We start from the raw sequence: 25,523 nt of genomic DNA, 5'->3' as shown, positions 1-25,523 counted from the left end.
TATTTGCACTCTCAGGTATGTTTGTTACCATGGCATTAAAATGAAAAGTATGTGAATATGAAAAGTACTTGTAGCACGATCACAAGAAATCTTGCCATGCACCGGCAAGTAATTATTATTTAAGACTATTCTATTAAATATTATTTTAGACTATTCTATTAATTTGCATATTGATGTAGGAACCGTAGTTGTCAAGTAAGTTTCATTCATATTTAAACCCCCTTTAAACAAGGATACGATTTCAAACCAGTAATGTCCCTTATAACCAGTATTACAGCCTATCTTACCATTTCTGGCAAAGCAAAGAACTCATCCTTTATCTGTCTCAGATCTTTCACGGAGAGAGTCTTTCTGTAGCCAAAGTCCACATACCGAACCTCGACCATCCGACCACCAGGGAAACCTGAGACAAACAGAGGCCTTAACCTTCATAAATTTTATCAGAGCGACAGTCTTCCTTCACTGAATGTTTACCGTATATATTTGATATGGTGTACACACACACACACACACCTGTGACCTGAACCCTGCACCATTCTTGGTCATATCTAGCGACGTAGGCCTGGGAGATAGAAGGGCAGTAGATCTGGAACTCCTGGTCTGCATTGGGATGACTGTAACAGTCTTGAAGCTTCGAATGCAACAGCAGGTACTCCATATTTTCAACCTGCATTCACCAAGGGTGAGTAAATCACATTTTCAATCATTCATTTAATTTCATTAGGAATTATAATAATGCGTGTTTTTACACCCACTTGTTGTACATAGAAGTCTGATGGTGAGTTTACATGAGCAACCATAGCGTTGAACTCCACATTGATTTTAGGGGGAACTGGAGGGTAGAAGAGGAGGGGCACACTGCCAGGAGCTACTATAGGAGAGTAGAATCTGTACACACAAGTTTCAGATCAGCATTGTTAATATTAACAATAATACCAAAACGATAACAAAAAAAAGTGGTGACAATCTAATTGCGTTTAGAAGGGTTGGAAAAGTTAGTGTTATTTTTGAAAACATTTCATTAAGCTTTGTGTCATGGTTCACCAATAAGCATTGTTTTTTTTTTCTGTTTGGAAGTTCAGGTATGTCATTTTCACTTGCATTTACATTTTATTTTGCTGATGCTTTGCCAAAAATACTTAGTCCATTCAAGGTATAACATTTATCAGGGCACGGGTTTTTCTGGGATTAAAATCTTTTAAACATTATTTTATATTTATTAACAAAACAATTTACAACAGCATCAGATTTATCATTTGCTATACATATTTAAATGACATGCAACATACATTATAACCACATTTGGGAACACAGTGTAGGTCCCCCTTGAAGGACAGAGGTCCACGCACCACTCCTGTGAGAAACACTGACATACATATTTCTGGTAACAAGGTTGCGCTATAGTCTCACTTGAGTCTATATGAAATAAGCCAGAGTTTATTGTGCTTGCAATTTCAAATCCTGGGATTTTTAATGACCACGTAGAGTCAAGACCTCGGTGTAACAGTATAGTGTCCCCATCACTACACTGGGGCGTTAGGACCCACACAGACCATAGGGTGAGCACCCCCTGCTGGCCTCACTAACACCTATTCCAGCAGCAATCTGGTTTTCTCAGGAGGTCTCCCATCCAGGTACTGACCAGGCTCAACCCTGCTTTGCTTCAGTGGGCAACCAGTCTTGGGCTAAATGGTGATATGGGTGCAGGCCGATTTAATTTCTTCCTTGAATGCTACTGCAGGGTTTATACAGAGATACTTAAATTGAATTTACTACCTTTTTACCACCTATTTTACTACCATCACAATATTTTTACTACCAACACGGCTTCAAACTTCAACTGTAGCAGTGTTAAGTAAAGTGACAAGTAAAGACATGAAATATCTTTCCAAAATGAATTAATAACATATTTAATCACAATTTAATGAGGCAATTATAACTTAATTTCAACACTGGGAGTACAAACAAATAACTGCTACAAAACCATGGCAACAAACCAACAAAAACATCCTCACATAGCCAATTACAAAAACGGGAAGAGTGTATATTGTAGAAGAGCCACACTGTTTGGATGTATACTTAATTTAGGGCACATTGGGAGGATACTTATAAGATCACTAGCAGCTAACGTTAACCTGGTTCAACCCACAGGAGCAAAATTAAGACCTGCTCCAAAGAGTAGCACCCTGTCAAACATTTTTTTTCTGAAGTCTGATAAGATTCACTATATGAACTCGCACTTCTCTCCCCCTGCTTTCTCACCGCTGTCTCCTGTGCACGCTCCCCAGCTACCCCGCAGCAGCGTCTGTCATCACCATGGTTACGGCTTCAGCCTAGACCACAGCAGAAACTCCGCTGGGAAATGTAGCTTCTGTGAATGCTACCATGTTACTTAATCAGTAAAATAGTTTCACTTCTGAAAAGCTATTGATGTAGAAAATAGCGACGCTACTGAGAAATGTAGGTAAACTAGTAAAGGCGCTGTTTTGAATGCCGTTTTGAAGTCTTTAAACCGAGCGTCCTCCAGCCAGAGGTCCGAAAACTTGCACTTGCCCATATTTACTTGGTAAACTCGCGCGGAGCAGAGGTTCACCGCCAAGCTAAGGTACCAGCTTGAATCGCCCAACGTACACATCGCGTGACGTCATTCCGTTCACTCACGTCCGACCTTTCTTTTCTCTGTCTTTGGGTCCGACTCAAAATAAAAATAAATTAATGGAAGTTTAGTAAGGAAATAGGCCTGCACACGCAAGTTACTCTAATTGAAAACCATATAGAAGGGGCTTCGAAAATTTACTACCTCGTCAGATGACGTTTACTACTTTTTACTACTTTTTACTGGCCTTAATTTGGCATAATTTAATTTACTACCTTTTACAACCCTGCGGAAACCCTGTACTGTTAAATACACCTACTGTAGCTGAAAAAATAAAGCACCGTTTACTTCATTTGTATATTATGTTGTGTAATGTGTATCGTTGTTCTTATATTTTTTAATATCAGTTTTTATCTACGCCACTTTAGCCTAAATGTCAGCCATTCATTTTTATTTTAGACTTTGTTTCCTTGTAAGGCTTTGTTCGGGATATTAGTTTGGCTGTAATGCTCAGTCATTTGCAAAATAGTAAAACCAACATGAAAAAGAATCGTGATAAAATCGTGAATCATAGTTTTTCTAGAAATGCACCGATTACAATTTACTAGGCTGATTCCGATTTTTCATTGAGTTTGACTTGCCGATACCGATTTTAGCCGATTCAGATAAAAAAAATAACCACTTTACAGCACACACAAATATTTGGTTATGGCCGATCACGTGAACATCGGTCAATCGATGAATCTCTAAGTTTTTCTGAAAAAAACAAAAACAAGTGATATGATATTTTTGCCATATCGCCCACCCCTACTTCAATCTTCTATAAAGTTTGAAAAGGTTAAAGGAAAGTAGGGCTGGGACGGTATGGATTTTTTCTTACTGCGAAAAGCAAGAAATTCCCACGGTATAGCGGTAAACCGATTTAAATCCCGCTCCCGCTGCCTAAGATGTCATCAGTAATAAAACAGCAGCAAAGCGGAGAGAAAAAAATAAACAAATAATAATAATTCACTCACTGCTCTTGAAACATTCAGATACTCAAAGCACTCTTTGTTTATTGCTTGTCATTTGTCCTGTCATGATAATTAAATAACTAATTAATTGTTGCGCTCTTTTATACAGTGCAAGGGGGAAGTCGCAGACCAAAAGAAACAGACAAGCACCAATTAAGTTTTCGTGCAATATATTCAAAGTCTTAGAAGATAATAAACATTATACACAATAGAAGATTGTGACTCGGATCGTGAGGTGCCTAAAGATTCCCACCATTAGTGTACTGTAAGGATGAAGTTAACAGCCCCAGATGTGACTATTACACACCTGGCCAGTTCCATGAACACCAGATGCTCCCGCAGAGACACCGTCGCCGTTTTCCTCATATCCACTAACAGTGTGTCTCCGTCCTTCCCGAACACCTGCATCTCCACAGCCTCAGAGCCCAGCAGTCTTCTCATCTCGTCACTTGCCTCTGAAGTCCACCCGTTCACCTGATACATAAAAACACAAACAACTCATCACTTTCCATGTCTTCTCAGTTATCAATTGTACCTGGACACAAGTCACACTCAAACACTTAATATTCTCTAATAGCATCCATAAAACAGAAATAGATATGAAACAGAAGTTTTCCACCACTAGATGGCACCCATATGGCAGAATATTTCCTTTGTACAACTTCCTGTGGTTGAAATGTGAGAAAACTTGTTTTAACATGTATTCTGTGCACTCAATTACAACACTAATAACTGCTTGTGTTGTTAGAGTAAATACATCTCCACAGCTCTAACCAGGTCTGACGGAATAATATCTTGAAGGGAACATTTGATGGCCAGAGGAGCCCAGCCATTTATATCCAATAGAGCAGATGCATCAGGTCTCCGCAGACACTCATTCAATGAGCTTAAACCTCCTTCACTAAGACACACAAAAAGAAAACATGATTTGGAAACAGATCAATCTCAGTCAACTCTAATGCCATGAGCATATTCACTATTTGAAGATACAACAACGTTCAACTAACTAACAAAGAGGATTTTAAGCCTTTAAAAATGACAAGGGCTGTCGCGTTGAAGGAATTTACCTTGTGGTAATTTTGAGTGGCTCAATAGTGCGATACGCAGTATTATCACCATTTTATTTATTTGTATTTATTTATGGCTATAAATAAGTGTTACAATGTGGTCAACAGAAACAAAAATTAGGACATATTCAGTAACCAATGTAACAAACTAAACAGTGTTGAAACAGGAAGTGAAGTAAACAGAAGAGAATGTCAAAATAAGGGTCCACATAAAACAATAACCTAACGAGCTTATTGTCAGGTTTATGTTCTATGTATAACAGTTAATACCGATCCTCAAATCTCCATTGACTCAATGCATTGACCAGTGCTGACACCATTCAAGATGATACGATAAAGATTTCACTTTCCTTGGACGCAGCAACTAGGGGTGTGCATGAACATTCGTTCAGTAATTATTATTCGAAAAATAAAATACTATTCGAATATTACTACGTTGCTTTGCTGGCTGTAAATGCAGTAAATCGATGATAAATCCCAAGCACTAACTCAGGTATAATTAAATGCAATGGGTGGAGCGTGTTTATATTGTATTTGATCACAATGTCGCCGTCTGCTTCGCGAAGTTTGGAATTACTTTGATTAAAAATAATTCCATTTTGTAAGATCATTTTCATCTAATTATGGTAATTCATGAAACGGAGTTATCATAATGTCACCACCACAAAGAGAAATCGCATGAAATCCAAAAACAGTCAAATGAGGAAAGACAGCTGTCCATTACTCCATTCACGACAGGTAAGCGCAGCTGTACCCCGAGTGAGCGGAAATGATATCTTATCAGATAGCAAAATGATTTTGAGACATGCTTCCTTTAAGTTTTTCGTTGAGGGAGACCGGTTTAAGAACAGAAAACAAAAGTGCTATTATAAACTTAGCTTAGCACACCTTTATCTTTGTCTCAGCAACATCTGTCAGCGCAGTATTCACTCGAGCATGTGGATATTGTTTTTCTCAACATGAACATGTGAAACAATATAAACACGATAACATTATGCCGACTCAAGTGTATATGTACCTTCTGTACGATAATTGGCGCAGTCAGCTTTATTCACGTTTTTCCCGTTCACGCTACTTGAGCTTAAATGCTTTTGTTCTTTATTTTTTTGTTTACAGATATCGTTTAATGTTTTCAAATAAAAGAAAACCTCAAGATATAACGTGAGCTTGTTGTGTATATTGCCTAATCGTAAGCTTGTTCAGAAATGGTGACAAAAACTTTAACAACGTCTTTCTTGTTAAACAATTTAAATAAAAGAATATTCAATTTTTATGAGCCCAAATATTTAAATACAATATTTTTGAAAAATGGCCATCCCTAACGGCAACCCTTTCACAAATATATGACTTGACCTCAAAGACAGACACAGGTAATCGCACGCGCTCAGTTGATCTCTCTCATTCACTGTCCGTTTAGGCTTGTTAAGTGCAAATCCACAGAGCCTCTGTACAAATCACCATGGTACACAGTCTTATAATTATTAACTTATTTAACAATCAATAATCATGCACGAAATGCAAACAAGAAGGGCATAGCCTTATGAAAAAAGAAAAAACGCGAATATCAGTTTCTACGGTTAACCCTTTCACACGCAAGTTTAAAATATTCTAACTGACCCCACAGCGTGAATTTAAAGGCTGATTTATATTTCTGCGTCGGACCTACGCCGGAGCCTCTACGCAATAGACTACGCGTTTTCATTTATACTTCTGCGTCGTTGTCCGCGTTGACGCGCAATTACACATACAGAGTGAGCATGTGAAACCCGAGGGAGGGGTTCTAGCAGACCAATCACAGCGCTTGCGTCCGCGTAGAATTGACGCGTTGTTACATTTTTGGAGAGGTGCACGTCAGGGTACGCCGGAGGGTACGCGCGCTACACACAGCCTACGACGTAGCTATGGCATGAGTTCAACGCAGAAGTATAAATTGGGCTTAAGGCCACAGTTCAGACAATCGGATCTGTTGAATTTACAACACCATAGACTTCCATAGACATCAGTGTGTATTTTACAAACTCAAATTCATTGTTTTTTTGTATTTATGTGATTTTTAAATGTCTGAAACCTAAAATAAACATTATGTGGTTGAAAACACTGAATAGTTGTGATATATGACAAGCACTGAGCGTGTCCGTCTCTGGCTTAGCGCCACCCAATGCACCAAAGCACGTTTGAATTTAGCAGTTGATCACGTGATGCACTGACCGTTCTAATCACACCGGTGTGATCGTACACTCCAGGGACCAGCCAAGACTGATCACACCGGTGTGATCGTACGTGCGAAAGGGTTAATTGCAGTCCTCTGTGGTTGGCTTGTTAGTATTGCGGTATTACAATATTGCTGTTATCGCGACAGCCCTAATGACAACTAAATTATTTTAATTTTTTTTACAGTGCTTACACATACACACCATTTAATTCTCACCTTGGGATTGATAAGCCCTTGGAGAAGCCATAGTCCTGAAAGTAAACGCATAGACGGGAGACTTCTAAAGCAGGGCATTTGGTCACACTCTGGAAACGCTCTTTCCGAAAGAGCTCTGTCACTGTTACTCTACACCACACATCCTCCTTCCAATAGACAAAGATCATAGAGCCTGTGAACACACACATCATATGCAAGTTTACTTGTATTTATTTGATTTATGAAGCTTTGTGAAGCATGCAAATATAACAAACATTTTTTCATTCAATTTGCAAACATACATTAAGACAATGTTCATGTCATAATAGCACTTAATTTTTAAAAGGCTACCTGCTGACAAAAACCTTCTCAGTTGATGGCCAAAACTGTGCAACTACATACTTGACCATACCTTGCACATCGGTCAGAGCGGAGCATGTTTTCATCAGCTGAAAACATTGTCAACAAAAAGCGCTCAGCACTTGTGGTTCTGAAATGGCAGTTTGGTATTTTGTGTTCATGTGTTGATGCACTTACACAGTTTTATGCACTATTGTAACCTAATTTTCCTTGCATAGACAATTAAGGAAATTTTATTTTATTTAAGAACAATGGTTTCAAAAGTTAATGCACTTTAAAAAGTGAATGTCACTTAAAAGATTTCAATAAAAGATGCAGGAAGAACAGAAGTATGTTTGCCGTCGAGGCTGTGATGACTAACATTAGTAACTCAAGCGGTTAAAACGATGTGACAAACATTTGGGTCAGGTATGCTTGTGTTTTTGTTGCAATTGTTACCAAAGTAGTTGCATATTTAAAGGTAGTGATATGATTGCTTTCTCAACATTCTCAACATGCAGCCGACAGAAACACAAACCAGAAACTCATTCGATTCGATTATTTTTTTATCATTGCAATACATGGTTATTTTGATTAAATAATCAAGTGTTCTTCTAATATAGAAGCAAATAAAGTGAGAGACAATACATTTATGCAATTTTAAAGGACAATTCCGGTGAAAAATGAACCTAGGGATAATTAACACATGGTTACAGAGTCGATTGTTCTCTGGGATGCGTTTTCATGATAATTGAATGTAACGAGTTTTATCTCTACAGGGTTCTTGCAGGTTTCAGTAAGTCAAATTTAAGACCTTTTTAAGACATTTTAAGACCATAAAGATTTAAATTTAAGACCTACATGACGCATTAACCAGCAAATAACAAATACAATTAGCATCAATATGCACTTTTTGTTTACATAAACATTAAAATAATAACATAAAAAAATGATGGCTAGATTTTAAAAGAGTGTTTAGCAACATGTTATCTACTAACATGTACAAGTTCAAATAAAGTTTTGACAAAAGAGGTTTTATAAAAAGATAAACCTCACGTATTTCAGCCTTTAAATATTTTTTTATAGAATGTGTCAAAAAAAAAGATAAATTACTGACATTTACAATGCAGATTAGCTTATCTTTTATTATTAATAGTAAGATTTGGGTCCGATTTTCCCTTTGCGTCTGGCGTTGCTATGCAACCATGCACTGCGCTCTCCACAACGACAGTAGCTAGCTAATGGATTTCCACTGATAAACGCTTGCTGTAGCCATTATTTATTGACGGAGAAGAGAAAAACACCTGTAGTGTTTGGGTGCACGGTGCACCCCCATCCTTCATGTTGACTGAGCTTTCAATGTTGTTACGAAAAGGGTGAAGCGGATTGGTTGGTTCTTGTCACACGACCTGTGGTGCGCTTGCAGAATTCTGAAAAGTTTAGCTTTATTTTTTATCTCGCTCCGCCTGGAAAAAACGCCCGCATTGCTTCTAATATGAGTGCGCTTTGCCGCGCACCTAAATTTGAAATAACAAACTTGAGCGCGCAAATGACGCAATATGTGAACGGCCTCTTTGGTAGCTACCGCCAATCAGGGCACGAGCTACTGGCAGCTCGCGACTCCGAGCGATGTGTCGGAGACCTCTGCTACAGCTCCGCTTTATAGGCTACGACTCGATACTTTTTTGCTTTACTTTTTTGATTACTTTGTGTGGCCAGCATTTCAGGAAATGAACGAGGGTAAAACCTTTTTAAGACCTGACAAAATTAAATTTAAGACCTCGGATGGAAATCTGGCCGTTTTTAAGACGTTTTAAGGCCTTAAATTTAAAGTTCAGAATTTTAGACTTTTTAAGACTTTTTAAGACCCCGCGGGAACCCTGTCTCTAAAAACAGATTAGCTTATAGTATATGGGGCATATAATAGGTAAAAGTAAATCGCTAGTCAATACCACTAACAAAGCTCAAAATAGCCTCACACTAACACTTTAGCATAATGAGGGTCCTTCCATGCAAACCGAAGCATTGAGAACTGTGTAAGTGTACAGACAGTTTAATAAGAAGATACTTTATAAAGACAGTACATTACGTGTATACAGGCAGGAGCCATCTTGGAAAACAGTCTTATGTTTTTTTTATATCCAGTATCTATTTAAAAAATATCAGTTGATTAATCGGGTAATGGCACGTACGGTCAAACCTAAATATCGGTATAGGTAGAATACACTATTGGTCGACCTCTAGCTAAGACGCAAATCACCAAGCTGCTGCAGTTATTTAGAAGCAGTCTAAACTAGGGATGCACCGAAATTTCGGCCACCGAAAACAGCATTTTTGGCCGAAAATATGCCGCCCCGTCCCTCCATCCGTCCCTCGATGTTCAGCAATCAGGTTTCACTCTAGTGCGGCATGTTTTGTAACTTTGCAAGCGGCTCCGTTTCCGAAGAAGTACAGTGTTCCGCTGTGCGTGCACTCCGTTAAAAATGTTCCACTCTGTGTGTGCGCTGCCCAAGTTCTCTGGACTTGTTTCTGTTCGCAATACCACTGTGCTGTAAGATGGTGTGTGTATACCGTTCTAGGCAACGCTGGTAAAATGGCATTACCCTCGTTCATTAATCCATTCCCTGCTATCTGCTCACATATTGCTCACTGATCTGATAATAATAGCTGTGTAGGACTATACATTATTTTGATAATTGGTAAAAAATAAATCTGTTAAATCTTATTGTTGCATAGAACTGAATGAAGAATAATATATTGATCTATAGATTAGAAAATTTATATTTAAAGGGGTCATGACATGAGAAACCAAATTTGCCTTGATCTTTTGGTATATAAGAGGTCTTTGTACCATTTAAACGTCCTGCAAGTTTCATAGCTTAAGACGTCCTCCCCATTATAAACGAATCATTTATTTAATCAAGCTCTAAATACAGCTCGTTCTGGATCCATGGTAAGAAGTGACGTCACGGTACGAAGTGACGTACCAGCGTTTGCATAATGACCGCCTCCAGCAGAAGACAGTTACGCTTTAAGCGCAAGGCAACTACGCTCATTTTGTATCGTTGTCGCGCCCGCGCGCTACGCGCCTCACAAGTGTTCAGTTGACGGACAGCGAGTGGGTCTGTGTACAGGGAAATTACGACGCTGCAGATGTGCTGTTCCTGGCTGTGGACAAACAACATCTTTGAATACGCTGAAAGATCTAGTCGTCAGGGAAAAATGGATGCACTTTATTTTTTGCGGACGTCCCAGTCACGGCAGTGTTAGTTTAAGCGTTTGTTCTATACATTTAAGGATGACTGTTTTGAGGAAAAAATCCCAATATGATGCTTGGCTTTGCCAGAAAACTGTTGCTCAAAGATAAGTCCGTGCCGACTATTCTGGGCTCAACAACAACGACGCAAACTTACTTTTTACCATGGCTAATATAAACACATTTGTATAAGAGAATCTTGAAAATATGTCGCCTTTCTAGTAGGCCTACATGTGATTAGTTAAATAATGTTAAACTGTTAGCAAATTAAGCTATAGGATAATTATGCAACAATAATCCGTTTTCAAGTGTCTCGGGTTAATTTTTTTTTATTAATTCAAAATAGTTTCACTTTCCATGTGGACACGAGCTGATCCAGTCTTCGTTGTTGTGGTGATGGTTCATTTTCCTCTGATTCCGGCTCAAACATAATAAGGTTTTATCATTGCAAGAGCCATCGCTTCGCATGCATCACCCGCTATTAAACAGTTACGCCGAATCCGCAAATGTTCTGGCTGGGGGCGTTAATAATTGATGCACAGGCACTGACGTTAGCCAATCATAGCAGTGGGCGTTAACACTGAACTCTTAAAGGGGAAACACCCCCAAAACAGACTGTTTGAGTCAGAGGATGAGAAACAGGGTGGGAAAAGGTCATAAATCACTACATTTTAAAAGTTTTTTGTAAAAAAAACTATAGTAATACTATAATTGCACCTAAGGGAACATAATAATAAAATAAAAAAAACCATGTCATGACCCCTTTAATATAGGCCTATTTTGTCAATTTTTTGTGTTACTTTAAACAAAAGTGTGGTTATTTTATTGGCTAATTTTTCTTCTTCTCGGATTCAGCAAATTCAATTTAATTCAAAAAAATCTAATACTACTACAATAATACAAAAACATTTTTAAAAAGAAATTAATCATTTTAAGTAATTTTCGCCATAGTGCATCCAGAATTTCCGGTTTCGGCCCCAAATTTTCATTTCGGTGCATCCCTAGACTAATTAAATCAGTTGCATCAGCTCAAATCAGCACTATATGAACTGCAGGTTAAAGGTGAAGCATGTATGCAACACTAGTGGAAACTAGCAGAATTACAAAAATAAAGCATTTTTTTAAACCCACGTTTCTCACCTCCACCGACTCGGTATAGTTTTATTACAAGTTATCACACACGTTTCCCCAGTAACGGCTGCACACAAAGCAGCGCAGCGCTCATAAATGCTGATTTATCAGGAAAGATAAAGAAAAATTTAATGAAAATAACAGAAACTTTTCTAAAGACAGTCAGTTCCCTTCAAAGATGCATTCATATAAAAACTCAGCGGCGCGTTTAGACGTGCAGTGCTCATGTTTATTTAACGATGTCAAAGCCTTTTGGAAAATCTATTTGTGGCGGGCAGTGTTGATATTGTGAACCAATGTATGGGAAACACTATAATAAACTCTCTGTGGAATACTTGATTCTGATTGGTCAATAGCACCATCCAGCGGTAAATTATTCCCAGATAACAACCGCTCAAAACAGATAACACAGGCTCATCCGGGTCACTGAAGTCAGCAGTGCTGTACGCCTGCTAGGAACGTTTTTACTTCGTGGAAGTTTTGCGTTTGGTGAGCTAATAAAATATTGAAACTCAGTTGAATCAATATTTTGTGTAGTTATTTAATTATGCCATCCATTATCATGGACTTGCTCTCTCGTTTCATACAAACGCAGCTGCTGCCATTTTGTGACTATTGTTTTGTACACTGTTGGATTATGATACAAACAGGTACTATTTTAAAACGGTTTAATCTGAAATCAATATATCTTAATCCCACAATTATTTATGTGGCGAAATGCTGTGTAATAAGTGATATGAATGACTGTATACCGCATCTCTTAAATATCCGTTTAGTTTGAACTTGCCGCGCTGCAACTGCTCTCTCCGCAGAAGCTTTGCGTTTAAAGACCTAATAAAATTTCAACTCTGATCAATATTTCGGGTCTAATTATTTACTTGTATGGCAAGTAGCCGTGTAATAAGCGGGATAATGTACATCCAGCCGGTGGTTCTCTCAAAATAATCGGTGGTTCTCTCCTCATCATCCTGTCGCATTCTTTCTTGTGGTTCCCTCTGTGACAGTCCTGACTGAAAGGCTCATTATGCGGGTCATTGTCTTCTCAGTTGTGAATCAGAGCATTATTCATGATTATTCATGGCCCCACGCATATTGCCTTTCTAAACAAAAAGTGTCTTACAAAATTTTAATTAATGTATTGTTTTATGCGAGTAGGCAGGATGATTTTCACATCACTTTGAAGCAAAACTCTAGGCGACAACATCCATTAGTCAAAAGTCTTGTGGACACTAATTTTGCCTTATTTCAGAAACTTACATTTTTTGTTTTTTTCAATAACCATGCAAAAACATTATCTCAAAAATATGAACATGTACATACATGTTGCTCACATATTATGGTAGCCCTGTTTGTGCTGAATATAGTGTAATGACACCTTTGCCATTTATATGTTAATAAGCAACTGAAAAAAGCACAAATGTCAGGGCATGTCAAAACATCTCAAGGACCCCAAAAACACCTTAGACCCCAGAGGGTTAAAGATCTGAATGAGGTGAAATTTGGCTTGCACTTCTGTAACCAAAGCTGAATGTATTTTCCAATGTAGCGCGTCAGCCATGTATTTTAACATAAAACCTTCTGAAAACAAATTTTAAACTGTGCAAATTTTAAACGGTGAATCCAAATATTGTACAAGAAAAATTATGATTACTTATGAAGTAAGCAGTGTGTAATCAATACTAACAAAAACCGATAAATACAAAACCATCATTAACAGGGATTACATGCACATACCCTTCTTGATTTCATCTTTGCACGTGAAGTGGCTATTCTCTCCTGAGCAGAATTCGTTGATCTTTTTGGTCAACTTTTGGCCTGTCTTGCGTTCGAGCAAATAGCGTACGTAGAAATGTCCAGGGTTCACAATGTGTGTTGCCAGTGCATAGTGCACCACTACAGAAGAAAAAACATACAAACACACGGTTGGCACAAAATGCACTTCAATAACACAAGGAAAAAGGGAGTTTTCTTGTTTTTTTATTCTTCTGATTAACCAATAAATGTGGCACATACGTTTAGGTTGTTGAGTTGAGGACTTTTCTAAATGCTGCCAGCGAGGTTTAAGTGGTCTGTTCCGTTCATTGCACCTTGGTTCAGCAACCGGGTAACTGCGTGCTAAAAAAAAACATGAGCTCAACATATTAAACATTTTATAAAAACATAAGAAAATGCTCAGTCAGACACAAAAAAATAACTATCACGATCAATATTTTTACCCAGCCCTGAAAACACACACCTATTTCCACTTTCTCTGTTCCTGCATCTCCTCCACCATCCATAAATCTTGGGCTGTGTGTGCTTTGTTTTTTGGGAATGGGGTCTGCATTTCTTGGAACAGACTGACTGGAGCTGTCTGAGACTTCCTCAGCGCTTTTCACATGTTGGAAAGACTCCACAGTAACTTCTCTGATACTAGCATGTAGAGATGAAACGGTATGAAACTTTCATATCACGATTATAGTGACCAAAGTTATTACAATTATCAATATTATCACGGTTTTGTTTAAATGATGAAAATGTAACAAAAAGAACTGATACACACTGAAAACATTTCAACAAATTTTATATTTGAAAAATCAACAAATAAAATGATCAACTCTACGCATGCAAAATGTTACATACTGCAGCTTTAAATTATATGGCCGTCGTCAATAGCAACACATTATTATAACAGTGCACATCCATGTCTCTTGCATCACCGCAGACTTCTCTGATACTAGCATGTAGAGATGAAACGGTATGAAACTTTCATATCACGATTATAGTGACCAAAGTTATTACAATTATCAATATTATCACGGTTTTGTTTAAATGATGAAAATGTAACAAAAAGAACTGATACACACTGAAAACATTTCAACAAATTTTATATTTGAAAAATCAACAAATAAAATGATCAACTCTACGCATGCAAAATGTTACATACTGCAGCTTTAAATTATATGGCCGTCGTCAATAGCAACACATTATTATAACAGTGCACATCCATGTCTCTTGCATCACCGCAGAAAGGCTCTCTCGTTTCATTCAGTCTTGCATCTAAGTTTTTGATTGTTTTGAAAAATGAAATCATTTTAGGGACTTTAGACTTTAGTACTAACACTACTACAATATTGTTGTAGTGATCATCTTGTCCGGACGATGAAGTTAATGAAGGCCTTCTGAAGCAAAGCGATGAGTAAATTATTTTAAAAAAAAATGTCCTGGGTCTTCCAAGTTTTATAATGGCAGTGAATTGCAACTATCAGATTGAAGCTGAAAAAAGTGCACCCATGCATTATAAAAGAACTCCACACGGAGTTCTTTTATAATGCATCTTCTAAAGCAGAAGGCCTTCTGCTTTATTAAACCAGAAGGCCTTCAGGTTTAATAAAGGCCTTCTGAAGCAAAGCGATGAGTGTGTAAAAAAAATAATATTTATATTTAAAACTTTATAAAGTAAAATAACTAGCTTTCAGCCAAACGAACATACGGATCTGACTTGAGTGTAAAGCGCAACTTGTGACGTCGGAAGTAGTGTAGTGCGTCATGGGGTAGCGTAAATATCAGCAGTATGTAGCATTACTCACATAAGTTGCGCTTTACACTTAAATCGGATCCGTATGTTCATTAGGCTGGAAGCAAGTCATTTAACTTTGCATATTTAAAACTTTATAAAGTCATCGTTTGCTTCAGAAGGCCGTTATTTACCCCCTGGAGCCGTTTTGAGTTCTTATATAATGTATGGATGCACGTTTTTAACCTTCAATCTGAAGGTTGCAATCCACTGCCATTATAAAGCTCCGAAGTGACGGTGTTCATTAATATAACTCCGATTGTATTCGTCTGAAACTAGAAAGTCATATACACCTTGGATGGCTTGAGGGTGAGTAAATCATGGGCAAATTTTCATTTTAAAAGTGAACTACTCCTTTAATAGACTTGTTTGAACTTGTTCGTTCGCTTGGTTCAAAGCCACTTTTTACTAACCTTTCTTCGCAGAAGCTTTGCATTAATTACAAGCGGTCGCCCGGGGCGGCATTTTTTCATGTCACATGGGGGGGGGGCGGTACGAGCTGATAAAAAAAAATCCTCTGCGTCGTGAAGCGGTTTTCTATTACCATATATATCATTTCAATTATTGGCAAATTGGCGCCCCTGCTTGCTGAGAAGGTGCCGTCTGCCGTGCACAGAGGCTATGTCAAGGGGGTCTCCAACACATCGCTCGCAAGCCACCAGTAACGTTAGCTGATTGGAGGTAGCTCGCCAATAAAGCTTGCTTTATATTTTCACATATCGTGTCTTTTGCGCGCTCGAGTTCGTTATTTCAAATGTAGGCGCACGGGAAGCGCTCATGATTGAAGCGACGCGCTCATTTTTTCCAGGGGCAGCGAGATGAAAAATCTAAACTTTTCAGTATGGGGATGCACCCAAACACTGTGGGTGTTTTTCTCTTCTCCGTAAATAAATCTTGTAGCAGAGCTTCAGCATCCATTAGCTACTAAAACTTCTTTGTCGTTGTGGAGAGCGCAGTTCATGGTTGCATAGCAACGACAGACGCAATGGGAAAATCGGACCAAATTTTACTATTAATAATAAAAGATAAAATGTGCATTGTAGCCTAAATGTCAGTAATATATCTTTTTTGACTCTTCTTTTATAAAAATGATTTAAAGGCTGAAATATGTGAGGTTTATCTTTTTATAAAACCTTTTTTGTCTCAACTTTATTTGAACGTGTACAGATTACATGACACTCCTTTAAAATCTGGCCATCATCTTTAAAGTATTTAAAGTATATTATTTTAATGTTTATGTAAACAAAAAGTGCATATTGATGCTAATTTTATATGTTATTTAAATGGGAGTGCTCGAAGGGGGTCTCGCCCAGGGTGTAATTCAATGTAGAACCGCCACTGATTACAAGTGAGATAAACTTTCTACTCAAAACAATATTTTGTGTCCAATTATTTCCCAAACTTAATTTTGCTCTTGAGGTAAAAGTTAATTTACCTTGCGTTTGATATAAAAGAGGGTGGTGGTCACAAACATAATTTGAAGTGTTTCCCCTTTTGCAGCGACTTTCTTTTTGCATGTTCTGCAGACAGGGGAACCATCCTCTAAGTTTCCCTCAGGACATTTGTAAAAGGCAAAATATGACCACACCTCAGATTTGGTCCTCTTAGGAGGCTGAAAATCTCCCGAGCGCTGTAACTGCCTTACAGTCTTCTCTGTACAAGAACTGTCTTCTCGTACAAAAAAAACAATCTTACATTTGTGTGCTGCCTGGACAGGATTTACGTCGGGTTTTCTAAATCACGATAATCAAACACGGTTTTCATAATTAAATTTTAACCGAGAATACTAACCGTCAGGACATTTTATCGTGAAACCGGTCATCGTTTCATCCCTACTGACATAATAAAATTACAAATATCATATTAATAGTTAAATTAAGGTGGATCTGTCACCATTTTTAATGTTTAGAGCCATTCATTAATAAAGGCTTTTTAACTTTTTTTCACATATTTCGAGTGCCTTGGAGTTCCTAATTTAACTAACTAGATTCTGTATCCCATCCAAAGAGCACCGAGATTTTTACACCCTGAAGCAGCACTTCTATTTGCATCTTTTGCTTTGATCATATTAATAGGTTTTACACACATTTAATGAAGCACATTCTATAAACACTTACCAACTATCATCGACATCTGTGATTTTAAGACAGTTTCTCATACTGTCAGTAAAATGGTCTATCTGAAGACTGCAGCTATAAAAAAAAAACAAGAGTAAATGCTTCCCTTTCTTTTTGTATGCATGTAAAAACAGCAGAGCTGTGTGCATTTATTTTGACTAGGGCTGGGTACCGAGTCTCGATACTTTTTAGGTATCGACCGAATTGCCTCGATACTATCGAGTATCGAAAAATGGCATGTTGTTCGGTTCCAGATTTCGATACCGCGCACATACTCATATGAGACGCGCGCGCGCACGCACGCACAAACTCTCGACGCGCATTCTTGTATGAGACGCGAGGACACACACACAAACTCTCGCGCACATATTCATATGAGACGCGAGCACACACAAATAATACCTTAAAGATGTGGAAAAGTCGATCAAAAGTGTGGGTACATTACTCCTGACTCGATGCCAACAGCGCGCGCGATGCATTATTGCTGCAGAGACCGGTACCACGATAAATACGATGAAGACCTTGACAGTGCACGGAGTAAACATACCTTGTTGATCTGACAGTGTTTATATTGCAATAAATAATAACCTACTGAATGTACACTGCCGATCCAAAATGTGTTGGTTTACTTGGCTAGTCAGATTTTTTTACAAAATATTTCGTTTTTAAATTAATGCTTTTCTTTTGAATTTTTTGTTCATCAAAAAATCATGAAAAAATGTATCATAGTTTCCAAAATATTAAGCAGCAAACTGTTTTCATATTTCTGAAGGGTCATGTGACACTGAAGTAATGATTTTGAAAATTCAGCTTTGACATCACAGGAATAAATTACATTTTGAAATATATTCAAATAAGATTGTAAATTGTAATACTATTTTACAATATTACTTAAGTTTTACTGTATTTTTTATTAAAAAAATTCAGCTTTGGTGAGCATGAGCTCTTTATAAAACATTTTTTGTTCCTTTGTGCACTGGCTAAGGAGCATGAGTCAAACTGAAAAAAAGTTTTTCTGAGGTAATATGTTATGTAATCTTGTTAAAATGGATTTCATAAAATTGGTATCGAAAAAAGTATCGTTAGGAACCGGTATCGAAACTGAGGTATCGAAATTGGCACCGGATCGAAAGATTTTGAACGATACCCAGCCCTAATTTTGACACAATATTAATTGCATTCTGGAGCTCTGAAATTAATTGTGTACAATGGTCATCTACCTGAGTCCTGAACGCAATGACAGACAGCTCATGTCATATGACTCAACATCCACTGGAATTTGTAGAGTCTCCAAAATCTTCAAACAATTAAAAATAAACATTGCAAAAAATTGAGCGTTTAAGATACTAGTGTTGCCTTAGAAATGGAAAATGTCTTATTTTAAGATGTATAGTAAACAAAAAAATGATGTATACATACAGTATCTGAAATAAATCTTATGAAAATGTTTGAGGTGGAATAAATGTGGAATGAATAAAAAATAAATTATTTCTAAATGGGTCTGTTATTGATATTGTAAAATACATACATCTAGGGATGTCACGATACCAAAATTCCAGTAGTCGGTACCGATACCATTAATATTTTACAGTTCTCTGTAACAATTTCGGTACCACAGCAAAATCTGTTGTAACTATGTGCATTTGAAAAAAAAATTTTTTTATTTCAATTAAATGACTATTATTTATGACAGTAATCATATGTAAATAATACATATAAGCATTGAAGGCTACCTGCTGTTTTAAAGTATATTGCTTATAAAAAGATCAAGTGAAAAATAAGCAACCTTCTATGCACACATTATTACTGTACAACATGCAGTAGCCTAATATAATTATTTCTGTCAATATCTTCTTAAAAACTTTTATTTTGACGGGGTGCCGTGAATAATGAAAGATTTTGTATTTTCAGTCATCAGATTCATTTACATTGTGACTGTGCAATGAATCAGAACTTGTCATGATTCTGTCCTCTAGTCCTTGAGTTCTCTAGTTCTGAGACAGGATCATGGCAGACCCATGTTTGTGTACAACACATGGTCTTTGGTTTGGGCCATGTGCTTGTGTGTCTCGTTACTTTACCCCGCCCCCTTGTTATCCTCGTTTGTCATGATTGTCTAGTTAGCATCACCTGTTCCCTTTATTAGTTCTCCTATTTAGTCTCCTTGTGTTTGCTGTCTTGTGTCGGTTCATTGTGATCCTTACATCCCTGTGATCATTGTGAGTTTTGAGATCTTGTGATATCCTGTGAGTTTCCTGTTCCTGAGTATTGTCTAGTTATTGTTAGTCATAGTCTAGTTTAGTCTCTTTGTGTTCTGTCTACGTTTTGCCCCCTCGTGGGTTTTGTTTTCCCTGTTTGTTAGTAAATAAACTATTTGTTATACATCCTGTTTGCGTTTGGGTTCATCCGTATTTATCGTGACAGAACTTTGACTTAAGATTGTTGAAGGGCGACATGCTAACATCGCTGCTAAAGGACTGCTACACTGCTAACCTTCAATAAATTCTTCTGTGTATATGATATGACGATAGTTTTTCTCAAATGAAACGGTAATATTTTCATGAAGTATGTCCTCATTATATCGTGAGGTAGCAGAGACTGAAAACAGCGCGAGCGTCACACGTGCTTCAGTGTGTGTGTGAGGTAAATGAAACCATGCAGGGTTAATATTTAAATAGTCTTTTTGCGGTTTAATATACACAGGCACCATATATATCGTGGTATATATCGGCTACAGTGCTCTTAGAAAAAAAGCGCTTAGATAAACACGGAAGAGACTGAAAGCAGCTGCTTATTAGTGGGTACCGGTACTACAGAAAAGCTGGTATCGTGACATTTTTAAAATTTCAGTACAAACTTGGTACCAAAGTACCGGTACTTTTGACAACACAACATTTCACATTTGATTTAGACCATATGCTCTTGCAAAACATTTAAGAAGAAGAAAAGCACACTAGGTAAACAAGGATTATAATAAAATTACACTTCACACACACAAGAGAAGTTGGAGCTTTCACAAAATTCAGAGTTTCTAACTAGTAGCTACTAACTAGCTTACTTGCCTTAGTTCCTAGAATTTAAAATCATTTAACATTAAGCAGAACTCTGTATGGCGTCTAGTACAGCGTTACCTTGTCTAGGTTGCAATAGGTTTCCAGAGAAGGAACCTTACGAACGTGTCTTGCTTTCTGGATGGCTGTGCGCAGATCCTTTACCCGCTCTTCTATCCTCTTACACTCTTTCCAACCATCCGAGAAGAGATGATCAACAGCGTTCAATTTAGACACCAACAAACTCCGTCTACAAATTCCACAAAGTTCATGATGAGAAGCATTATTTACCAAGTCTGACCTATAAAACTCCACAGAATGTTTGAATCAGAATCTCAGTTTGTGCCTCTAAAAATTCTGTCCTCGTACCTTTTCATCAGAATGCTCTTTGCTTTGATAATGGCATCATCAATTTCTCTGACAATTCGAGTTCTTTCTTTTCTCAGCTGACCATGAATACCATCGGCAAGAGTCTTAAATACACAAAACATAAGATTCACAAATCAGCAATATCAAATATATTATTCAAGAGGTTTAAAATCACCATGAAATCATGGATGACAAAAGACAATGTTTATTATAAACTTATCTCGACACATTTATTATTTTAAAAAAAGTGTTTGTGTAATCTTTAATCAAAAACATTAATGTCTCTCGTAACATCTCTTGACAAAAATCAGTTGCATAGTCAACCGATTCCTACACAGGAAAACATTCCTACAAAGTAAGGTTACAGAAGTTTGTTTGTACAGTTTCTCATTTTACCTGGTGAAGTGTATCAAGTTGATTCAGGTTTTCCATTGCTTTAATGAGAGCTTCATCCAAAACTTTAACGACATCTGGCCTCTACACAAACATATACACACACATTACTGAACTCTAACCTTGAGCTGAGAATATTAAGTGAACCTGATCTTAAAGGGATAGTTCACTTTAAAATTAAAATTCTGTCATCATTTACTCACCCTCAAGTTGTTTCAAACCTGTATTAATTTATTTCTTCTGCTGAACACAAAGAAAGATATTTTGAAGAATGTCAGTAACCAGACAGTAGTCTGTACCCATTGACTTCCAAAGTAGGAAAAAAAAATACTATGGAAGTCAATGGGTACAGACTACTGTTTGGTTACCGACATTCTTCAAAATATCTTTCTTTGTGTTCAACAGAAGAAATAAATTAATACAGGTTTGAAACAACTTGAGGGTGAGTAAATGATGACAGAATTTTAATTTTAAAGTGAACTATCCCTTTAAAGGGATACTCCACTTTTTTTTTGGAAACAGGCTCATTTTACAACTCCCCCAGAGTTAAACAGTTGAGTTTTACCGTTTTCGAATCCATTCAGCCGAACTCCGGGTCTGACGGTACCACTTTTAGCATAGCTTAGCATAGATCAATGATTCTGATGAGTCCAGTAGCATTTCTTTCAAAATGACCAACGAGTTTCAATATTTTTCCTATTTAAAACTTGACTCTTCTATAGTTAAACCGTGTACTAAGATCGACGGAAAATGAAAAGTTGCGATTTTCCAAGCCTATATGGCTAGGAACTACTCTCATTCCGGCGTAAGAATCAAGGAACTGTGCGGCCGTACCATGGGTGCAGCAGGCGTATCATTGATCATTGAATCATTTATCTATGCTAAGCTATGCTAAAAGTGGTACCGTCAGACCCGGAGTTCGGCTGAATGGATTCGAAAACGGTAAAACTCAACTGTTTAACTCTGGAGGAGTTGTAAAATGAGCCTATTTCCAAAAAAAGTGGAGTATCCCTTTAATGAAAGGATGATACTTTCATTATTGTTTTCAGTCATACAAGTGGAAAGTGTGTGTACCCCTTCAGCATTCTCCTGTGTGTGGACGGCTGCGTATGAGGGTGGGCTCCTAAACCTTTGAGATTTCCATCGGTCTCCAGAGTGCCTGCTGACAATGTTTATTTTGCAATAGCAATTTATTGAACCAATGTTTCATTAAAATGTCTCATGTTTTGCATAGTTATGGAACATGGAAAAAAATACAGATATTGGACTTTAATAATACATCACTAAAACTCAGTTTGTTACTTTGTGTTTATCCGTGCTGTATAGATGAGGCCAATGATTCTGCTGTCCACCTCTAACCCATCAACTCCTTCCTCACCAATTAGGGTTTCCATCTATATTAAAACAAACAAAAAGACTTCCATAATTAACAACACCAATTTCATATAATCCCATTCCATAGGAGCATTTAATAAATATTGCTGCTTCAGTAACACTGCAAACCAGGTGGGTGAATCCCAAATATTTTATTTTAGTAAAGATCCCATCCAATTAAATTTAGTCAGGATATGATCAATTTTGTGAATGTATTATTTACAATAGTTCATGTGATTGAAGTATAATTTTAAGCTATATCTCATGGCTCTTTAAAAATAAAAACACCTAAAGACTATGACATCACTACAGTCTCCAGAGAGGCTAATTTTATTAGTTTCCTTAAAGGAGAACTCCGGTCAATTTTAACATTGAGCTCAATTTTTAGTACATTTGGAGTGCTGTCAATACAGAGAACAACGACAAAAATCGGTGTTGCCTACACTGTGTTATCCTATTTTTAAAATTTGCACCCTATTGACTTGAATGGGGCAAGTTTTAAACTTAACCAGTTCTTAGTCTTATCATCCTTGATGTGTCATACAAGTGCCCAGTCATGTTGCTGAATTCCTTCAGAGTGAACACGAGTGAATCTGACTGCAGTAGATGTGAAAGATATGAATAAAAATGATGTTATATCAGCCAGCGCAAATACCTGTATTTAGTTCCTGTTTTCGGTCGAAGTCCAAAGTAGTCGATTGTCGAGTTCACGCGCATAGGTTTAGTTACTATGATCGACTACTTTGGACTTCCACCGAAAACAGGAACTAAATACAGGTATTTGCGCTGGCTGAATTAACATCATTTTTATTCATATCTTAGTGAGATATGCAGTCAGATTCACTCGTGTTCACTCTGAAGGAATAACTCAACATGGCTGGGCACTTGTATGACACATCAAGGATGATAAGAGAAATAAAAGCAGGTTTAAAACTTGCCCCATTCAAGTTAATAGGGTGCAAATTTTAAAAATAGGATAACACAGTGTAGGCAACACCGATTTTTGTCGTTGTTCTCTGTATTGACAGCACTCCAAATTTACAAAAAATTGAGCTCAATGTTAAAATTGACCGGAGTTCTCCTTTAACATGTGAAAACAAACTGAATGACTTTTACTTTGACAAATATGGAGACTATTACACCCCCACTTAAATAAGGAAAGAAAAAGCTAATTACTGACAATTTTGAGGGGTCATTTCAAAGCTTTCTCTCTCTCTCTCTCGCTTTATACAGTACTTATCCGCTCCAGGGCTTTTGTATTTCCTACCTACTGCACTAGTAGGGCTGGGTACCGAGTTCAATACTATTACAATACTATATAATGATTGACCTTATCGGTACGGATATACTATCGAGTATCGAAAAATGACATGTTCGGTTCCAGATTTCGATACCTAAGGAGTTAACTCGTCAACGTCAGTGCTCAAACAAATACATATGAAATGCACAACGACACACATAAAGTCGCTCACGCACATACACGCAAACTCTACACACACGAGACGCGCGGAACTCTCCGCGCACATACTCGTATGAGACGCGCATGCACAAATTCTCCACGCGCATACTTATATGAGACGTGAGCACACACACAAACTCGCGCACATACTCAATAAGACGCGAGCACACACACACACAAACTCTCCACGCACATATTCATATGAGACGCGTCGTGAGTGCACACACACATAATACCTTAAAGATATGGAAAATACGATCAAAAGTGTGGGTACATTTCTCCAGGCTCGATGCCTACAGCGCGCAATGCAGTATTTGCGGTAAAATAATTGCTGCAAAGACCGGTACCACGACAAATATGATGAAGACCTTGACAGTGCACGGAGTAAACATAAGAGCAGAAAGTTGCTCCGTCTTCGACTGGTAAATGAAGAGATACCTTGTTAATCACTCTGAGTGTTTATATTGCAATAAATAATAACCTACTGAATGTATACTGCCGTTCAAAAAAATGTGTTGGTTAGTCAGAATTTTTTTTCAGTAAGGATGCATTAAAGTTATCAAAGGTGACATTAAAACATGTGTAATGTTACAAAATATTTTGATTTTAAATCAATTCTGTTCTTGTGAATTTTTTATTCATCAAAGAATCATGAAAAAATTCATAGTTTCCAAAATATTAAGCAGCAAACCGTTTTCATATTTCTGAAGGGTCATGTGACACGAACCGCCGATCCAAATGCGCTGGACCATATGAGATTCTACACAGTTCAGCGCATTTGGATCAGCGGTTCGTAGATCGACTGAGACTGTTTTTCAAAGATGGCTTCTGCCTGTATACGCGAAGTTGACTGTATGTATAAAATATCTTATTAAACTGTCTGGAAACTGTCAAAGTTCTCAATGCTTCGGTTTGAAGGTAGGGACCCTCATTATGCTACCGTGTTAGTGTGGGGCTATTTTGAGCCTTGTTTGTGGTATTAACAAGCGATTTTTATTTGTCATTACTCAATGCCCTATATACTAGCGTTACAGGCTAAACTGTTTTTAGAGATAAAACTATTTACATTTGATAATCATGAAAACAAATCATAGATAACGGTTGACTAGGTAACAATGTGTAATTAGACCAAAGGTTCATTTTGCGCCGGAGTTCTCCTAATGATTTTGAAAATTCAGCTTTGACATCGCAGGAATAAATTACATTTTGAAATATATTCAAATAAGATTTTAAATTGTAACACCATTTCACAATATTACTAAAGTGTTACTGTATTTTTTATTAAAAAATTTTTTTTTAAATCAGCTTTGGTGAGCATGAGCTCTTTATAAAACATTTTTTGTTCCTTTGTGCTTTCTTTGTCCTTTGTGCACTGGCTAAGGAGCATGAGTCAAAC

The 25,523-nt window shown here is 37.3% G+C and overlaps 1 protein-coding gene across 3 annotated transcripts in view; it reads right to left on the bottom strand.

Moving 5' to 3' along the window:
- Positions 1–25,523, bottom strand: part of rnf17 (ring finger protein 17) — a 50,628-nt gene that overhangs the window by 20,709 nt on the left and 4,396 nt on the right. Inside the window, exons 3-18 of one of the 3 annotated variants that reach the window (XM_079617624.1) lie at positions 22,597–22,688; positions 22,369–22,456; positions 21,298–21,378; positions 20,902–21,005; positions 20,614–20,782; positions 18,703–18,779; positions 17,483–17,557; positions 14,046–14,221; positions 13,823–13,924; positions 13,544–13,702; positions 7,105–7,276; positions 4,384–4,510; positions 3,917–4,083; positions 756–888; positions 514–667; positions 288–403 (exon numbers count right to left, since the gene is read on the bottom strand). In XM_079617624.1, the coding sequence (XP_079473750.1) occupies positions 288–403; positions 514–667; positions 756–888; positions 3,917–4,083; positions 4,384–4,510; positions 7,105–7,276; positions 13,544–13,702; positions 13,823–13,924; positions 14,046–14,221; positions 17,483–17,557; positions 18,703–18,779; positions 20,614–20,782; positions 20,902–21,005; positions 21,298–21,378; positions 22,369–22,456; positions 22,597–22,688 (1,992 nt within the window). The remainder of the gene's footprint in view (positions 1–287; positions 404–513; positions 668–755; positions 889–3,916; positions 4,084–4,383; positions 4,511–7,104; positions 7,277–13,543; positions 13,703–13,822; positions 13,925–14,045; positions 14,222–17,482; positions 17,558–18,702; positions 18,780–20,613; positions 20,783–20,901; positions 21,006–21,297; positions 21,379–22,368; positions 22,457–22,596; positions 22,689–25,523) is intronic. The other 2 variants (XM_079617626.1, XM_079617625.1) reach the window with 2 other exon arrangements.

Source organism: Phoxinus phoxinus (assembly GCF_949152265.1).
Source record: "Phoxinus phoxinus genome assembly, chromosome: 7".
NCBI classification, from domain to species: Eukaryota; Metazoa; Chordata; class Actinopteri; order Cypriniformes; family Leuciscidae; genus Phoxinus; species Phoxinus phoxinus.
This window is presented reverse-complemented; position numbering and strand designations above follow the sequence as displayed.